This window comes from Borostomias antarcticus (genome assembly GCF_949987555.1).
Source record: "Borostomias antarcticus genome assembly, chromosome: 6".
Classification (NCBI taxonomy): Eukaryota; Metazoa; Chordata; class Actinopteri; order Stomiiformes; family Stomiidae; genus Borostomias; species Borostomias antarcticus.
Window position 1 is genome coordinate 30965632 of NC_140239.1, and position 7500 is coordinate 30973131.

General features: G+C 48.7%; 1 protein-coding gene across 1 annotated transcript in view; it reads right to left on the reverse strand.

Moving 5' to 3' along the window:
- The window catches only part of LOC311310637 (glutamate receptor ionotropic, kainate 2-like), a gene marked incomplete at both ends in the record, with an annotated part of 59322 nt that overhangs the window by 23115 nt on the left and 28707 nt on the right, over positions 1-7500 (reverse strand). The window contains 2 exons of the mRNA XM_084440147.1: positions 3747-4004; positions 5525-5692. Coding sequence (XP_084296273.1) covers positions 3747-4004; positions 5525-5692 — 426 coding nt within the window. The remainder of the gene's footprint in view (positions 1-3746; positions 4005-5524; positions 5693-7500) is intronic.

The following is a 7500-nucleotide window of genomic DNA, read 5'->3' on the forward strand; positions in this document are numbered from 1 at the left end:
ACCATTTCAGGAGGTTAAAGAGATGTGTTTTTTCCCGGTGAAGTGAAAAGGCTCACAGTGTATATGCTGCTGTTACGTGTAATCCCTGGCTGACGGGTCCTCCCACTCACACTTGGCCATCAGAGGCTCCCCACCCATCTGCCTGAGCAGAATGTAGCACCCAGTCAAGTCAACTAATCATTCCCACCGCGGGGCGGAGAGAGGCTGGACTGTCAAACTTCCTCCTCCTGCAGATCCCTCACTAATGGTGATTCACTCTCCTAGCAGCGCCGCTTCAGCAGCAGACTGGTTCAGCTTCCTACCGCTGGGCAGCCGGGGTCCAGCCTGAGTCTCCCAGCTCGGGGTCGGGGCTAATGAGAGAGGCTCTGCCTGCCTGGGGGGCGTTCAGGGCCTAAACAGCACCTCCCCCACCACCCAGGACTGACCACTAGCTCCACCCTCATCCCTCCTCTCTACTGGGGAGCACCCAGGACTGACCACTAGCTCCACCCTCATCTCTCCTCTCTACTGGGGAGCACCCAGGACTGACCACTAGCTCCACCCTCATCTCTCCTCTCTACTGGGGAGCACCCAGGACTGACCACTATCTCCACCCTCATCCCTCCTCTCTACTGGGGGGCACCCAGGACTGACCACTATCTCTACCCTCATCCCTCCTCTCTACTGGGGAGCACCCAGGACTGACCACTATCTCTACCCTCATCTCTCCTACTGGGGAGCACCCAGGACTGACCACTATCTCCACCCTCATCCCTCCTCTCTACTGGGGGGCACCCAGGACTGACCACTATCTCTACCCTCATCTCTCCTCTCTCAGGGCCCGTATAGCACCTCCTCCACCCAGGACTGACCACTATCTCCAGTGTGTATTTACAGTATGTGTGTGTTCACGTGTGTGTGTGTGTGAGTGTGTGTGTGTTTTATCCCCTCCAATAATTGTTCCAGTCAGCTGACAGAGAGGCTCCAATCAGGAGCCGGCCTCCGGAGCATGAGGCCAGGTGAGGCTAGGTGAGGCCAGGTGCTCTCAGCAGGGGGCTGGGGGGGGGGGGGCGGGGGGGGGGGTCTAAACACCTCCGTCGTCAAACTCCTGGTGAGTGAAGTGACGCGTTAGGGCGTCGACGGAGAAGGCGGTACAGAACGGTCGCCGTGGAGATGACTCAGAGAGTGGCGGAGAGGGGGAGGGGCTCACAGTGACCTCAAACCAAGGGTAATAAACTGTCACCGGGATCGAGCATCACCGGCTAGAATGTGTGTGACAGAGACGTCCTTAAAGGCTATTAGCATTCAGCTAGCCCGCCACCTCACAACGAGCCAATCGTTTTAGAGGAGTGACAAAGACTAAATGCTTGTGTTAGGGTTAACACAAGAAGGTCTCTTTCAGTTAGACAACTAGATAATGCCGGTAAGGAAGTCTGACTCTGTTTAAGCACTTCAAGACATCAGACAACGTTTAGACTGGATAGAACAAGGAGGACATATCGGTCAGTAGCTGGTCTCACGTAGTCAGACGTGTTTACACACTTTGTTTACGCCATGACAACGCTGGAGAAAGTTGAAGCTGCCATTCGGGGATGGGGGGAGGGGGGGGGAACGCTGCATTTCTTTACACCAATCACAACGTCTTGAGCGGAGCGGTTGCTAGGCTGTTGTTGTTTCACGTAGTCTGGATTGAATCTGATTGGGCCGGGAATCGGATATGTCAACATTGATTGGGCAGTGATAAACCAATGACAAGGCCTATCCTCAAAACCTACATCCAGTGAGTCAGACTAGTCAATGGTTAATACAGCTTGTCTAATGATTGAATACACTATTTATTTTTATTTTAGCTATTTCCGTTACATAAAGCTTTCAACCTTCCTCTACTCTCTAGTGGATGATAAACAGCTGCCAGCATTTATTCAAATATGCCGTCGTTTCTCTTCTGCGTGACGAGCACTCGATGTTTTGCCTTGTAAAACACGATCGCCCAACACTCAAGGCTGAATTATCGCCTCGCTTATGAGACGCACGTCGCCGCCGGGCGCTTCGCTGGGTCTCGACGGTGAGGGGGGGGGGGGGGGAGCGGGGGGGGGCGAGCAGACGCACGCAGCAAGGACAACCCCCGTAGGACGCCCGCCCGGCCGTTATTCATGGCTGCTGTCAGCCCCCGCGCTCCGCCCTGCATGTCGTTAACCCGAGGAGACGCGGGGGTCATGCGCGGACGCCGTTGTTTTCCCTCTGCTGCTCGCTCGCTCTGGACGCTCGGGGACCGGACGCGGGCCGGACGAGGAACGGACGAGGAACGGACGAGGAACGGATGAGGAACGGATGAGGAACGGACGAGGAACGGACGAGGACCCCACATCTGGAGGTCTCTCGGCGAGGACGGAGAGATATAGATTTTCCAGCTCGGTCGACAGGTTGCAGAACCGCTCGGTGATGAAAGGTGATGGGAGGGAGGAGAAGGTTGTTTTCAGGAACTTGACCTCTTGGCATCATTGCATGTAGCCGACGCCGGGGTCACAGCGAGGTCAGGTCAGGTGCTGTTGTTGCCCTTGGGGATCCATCCCCTAGCAACCGGCAGGTTTACCAGCGCCAGGGGTCGGCCCAGGGTCAAGGTTAACCAGAAACTCTGCTTTAGCGTCTCTAGTATAGTACTACTATTGTCTTCATCATCATCATCATCATCATTATTATCACACTAGTCATCACTACTACTACTACTACTACTACTATTACTATTACTATTACTACTACTACCACTACTACTACTACTACTACTACTACTACTATTACTACTACTACTACTACTACTAATACTACTACTACTATTACTACTACTACTACTACTACTACTACTACTACTACTATTACTATTACTATTACTACTACTACCACTACTACTACTACTACTACTACTACTACTATTACTACTACTACTACTACTACTAATACTACTACTACTATTACTACTACTACTACTACTACTACTACTACTACTACTACTACTACTATTACTACTACTACTACTACTACTACTACTACTACTACTACTACTGCTACTACTACTACTACTACTACTACTATTACTATTATTACTACTACTACTACTACCACTACCACTACTACTACCACTACTATTACTACTACTACTACTACTACTACTACTACTACTACTACTACTACTACTACACTACTACTATTACTACTACTACTACTACTACTACTACTACTATTACTATTACTTTTACTACTACTACTACTACTACTACTACTACTACTACTACTACTACTACCACTACTACTACTACTACTACACTACTACTATTACTACTTTTACTACTACTTCTACTACTACTACTACTACTACTACTACTACTATTACTACTACTACTACTACTACTACTACTACTACTACTATTACTACTACTACTATTACTACTTTTACTACTACTTCTACTACTACTACTACTACTACTACTACTATTACTACTACTACTACTACTACTACTACTACCACTACTACTACTATTACTACTGGTACCACTATTGTCTTCATCATCATCCTCATCCTCATCCTCATGCTCATGGTGGTCAGGGGCAGCTGTACCTCATGGTGGTCAGGGGCAGCTGTACCTCATGCTCATGGTGGTCAGGGGCAGCTGTACCTCATGCTCATGGTGGTCAGGGGCAGCTGTACCTCATGCTCATGGTGGTCAGGGGCAGCTGTACCTCATGGTGGTCAGGGGCAGCTGTACCTGTACCTGTGCTGTCGTCGTAGACCACGGTGACGGTCCTCCACCTGAAAAAGTGCACCAGGTCCAGGATGGCTCGGCTGAGGGACGAGAAGTCGGGGTACAGGCTGACGTAGTACGAGTCCCTGTTGTCCGACACCTGGTGCTTCCACTTGGTCTGGATGTGGGGCACCCCCAGGGCGTTGCAGATGGACTGGACCGCGTTGGCCGAGGAGCTGTGGGAGGGGCCGAAGATGGCCGCCACCCCCAGGGAGAGCTGGTCACAGGCTGGGTAGGAGGGAGGGGTGGGGGGGGGGGGGGTAATTAAGGAAAGTTCTAAAGATACCATTTCAGATTCACACCTTTATTAGTCTCATGCAAACTCATAGTGTACAGTCACAGTGACATGGTTCTGGCTCTGTGGTTTGCTCAAATACAGATACATTACAAATACACAATTTACAAATTACACTATCAAATTACACAATCTATACAATATAAAGATAAGATACGCGTATGGATGAATAATGTACAGGTACATGCTATGAACCCTACATTTTTATACGTGATTTGTTTTACACGTACAGTACGTAGAATACGCTAGCTATGTTTTTGTCTGTGGTTCAGAATTCATAACGTACCCTGAGTTTTAAACCGATCAAGCGGCATATCTAAACGCAAGACATATGCTGATATGCAAATGTGTTGAGCGCGTCGTTTATAATCAGTTTGTTGGCAGCTTGCAGACAAATGTTCCAACTGCTGTTCAGATCGAGTCATCTAGAGTAGATTTGCACGCTCATATTTTATTCTCGACAGGCTCATGTTCTTCATTCATTATTACTCCAAACAAACATGCTAAAAGATATAATCAACAAGATAGGATTTGCAGTGTTAATGACAAGCAGTTGAGTTAATGTTAAGTGGCTACCACTAAACATTAACACCGCCTCTCTGAAGTTTACACTCAGACTAAAACGAATAAGCCCTTCGCGCAAACACTTAATGTTAAAGTCATCATCTAGAGTTAGCTAGCTAGCTCTGATTAGCTTGTGTTAAATCTGCTAACACAGATTCAACAGTTAAGAGATATTGGGTGCAGAACAGAACTGTGGCAGCACCCATGAACTGTAAAATAAACCCTGCGGTCTTTGTATCGATGTCTGACTCTGCTTCTCCAGCTGACAACTACACACTGGATCAATATCTGCCTCTTCAGCTGACAACTCCACACATGCCCTCACCTTTTCTGGATCGTCATCATCACCACCATCATCATCATCATCATCATCATCACCATTATCATCACCACCATCATCATCATCATCATCATCATTATCCTCATCATCACCACCATCATCATCATCACCCCCATCATCATCATCACCACCATCATCACCACCATCATCATCACCACCACCATCATCATCATCATCATCATCATCACCATCATCATCACCACCATCATCATCATCATCATCATCATCATCCTCATCATCACCACCATCATCATCATCACCACCATCATCATCATCACCACCATCATCACCACCATCATCATCATCACCATCATCATCATCATCATCATCATCAGCATCAGCATCCTCATCATCATTACCATCATCATCATCATCACCATCATCCTCATCATCCTCATCCTCATCATCCTCATCATCCTCATCCTCATCCTCATCCTCACCATCCTCATCATCACCATCACCATCACCATCACCATCACCATCACCATCACCATCACCATCATCATCCTCATCCTCATCCTCATCATCATCCTCATCACCAGCCCTCACCTTTCCTGGAGGCCTCAAAGCTGTCGAAGACGTTGATCCTCTGGATGTCATAGGTGAGGGTGGTGTTGGGTAGCAGTGTGCGGTTCCTGTTGATGGTGTTCAGGGCAAACTTAAAGGCTAATTCCTCCGCTCCTGAAGAGCTACTTTCGATGGACTCAAATATTCCTCCTGTGGGGGAAGAGAAGAGACAGACGAGAACGAGTTTAATCGTTATTTCCTCGCGCTGAAACCGCCATGGACTTCTCCACTCTGAGCTTGAAGAGGGGCTGGGAGGTCGATATGGTTTAGAAAGCTACACAGCTGAAGGGTGGATCGTTTAAACCGTTGAGAAGGTTCACTCTCAACTCCTTTCACGTGCTTTGCTATTGAATTTCCTCAACTTTGTCTTAAATGGCATTGGAGGGAGTTGGAGGGAGGGAGGGGAGAGGGAGGGAGGGAGGGAGGGAGGGAGGGAGGGAGGGAGGGAGGGAGGGAGGGAGGGAGGGGAGATGGAGGGAGGGAGGGAGGGAGGGAGGGAGGGAGGGAGGGAGGGAGGGAGGGAGGGAGGGAGGGAGGGAGGGAGGGAGGGGAGATGGAGGGAGGGAGGGAGGGAGGGATGGAGGGGAGATGGAGGGAGTTTCTAACTGGACATAGTTGGGTTGGTTCATGGTCTCTAGCTGGACAGAGTTGGGTTGGTTCATGGTCTCTAACTGGACATAGTTGGGTTGGTTCATGGTCTCTAGCTGGACAGAGTTGGGTTGGTTCATGGTCTCTAGCTGGACTAACAGAGTTGGGTTGGTTCATGGTCTCTAACTGGACATAGCTGGGTTGGTTCATGGTCTCTAACTGGACAGAGTTGGGTTGGTTCATGGTCTCTAGCTGGACATAGTTGGGTTGGTTCATGGTCTCTAACTGGACAGAGTTGAGTTGGTTCATGGTCTCTAACTGGACTAACAGAGTTGGGTTGGTTCATGGTCTCTAACTGGACTAACAGAGTTGGGTTGGTTCATGGTCTCTAACTGGACAGAGTTGGGTTGGTTCATGGTCTCTAACTGGACAGAGTTGGGTTGGTTCATGGTCTCTAACTGGACTAACAGAGTTGGGTTGGTTCATGGTCTCTAACTGGACAGAGTTGGGTTGGTTCATGGTCTCTAACTGGACATAGTTGGGTTGGTTCATGGTCTCTAGCTGGACAGAGTTGGGTTGGTTCATGGTCTCTAACTGGACAGAGTTGGGTTGGTTCATGGTCTCTAATCAGAGTTGGGTTGGTTCATGGTCTCTAACTGGACAGAGTTGGGTTGGTTCATGGTCTCTAACTGGACAGAGTTGGGTTGGTTCATGGTCTCTAACTGGACAGAGTTGGGTTGGTTCATGGTCTCTAACTGGACATAGTTGGGTTGGTTCATGGTCTCTAGCTGGACATAGTTGGGTTGGTTCATGGTCTCTAGCTGGACATAGTTGGGTTGGTTCATGGTCTCTAACTGGACATAGTTGGGTTGGTTCATGGTCTCTAACTGGACAGAGTTGGGTTGGTTCATGGTCTCTAGCTGGACAGAGTTGGGTTGGTTCATGGTCTCTAACTGGACATAGTTGGGTTGGTTCATGGTCTCTAACTGGACATAGTTGGGTTGGTTCATGGTCTCTAGCTGGACATAGTTGGGTTGGTTCATGGTCTCTAACTGGACATAGTTGGGTTGGTTCATGGTCTCTAGCTGGACATAGTTGGGTTGGTTCATGGTCTCTAGCTGGACATAGTTGGGTTGGTTCATGGTCTCTAGCTGGACATAGTTGGGTTGGTTCATGGTCTCTAGCTGGACATAGTTGGGTTGGTTCATGGTCTCTAGCTGGACATAGTTGGGTTTCCCACCTGACACATACATACTGTACAACAGCTAAAGTAGGCGTTCCATTAACAGTAACATGCTGTTCAGTTACATGTTAAGGATGGGGGGTCAAACATTGACACTGAATTTGTTACTTTCTAGCAGCTGTGGAGC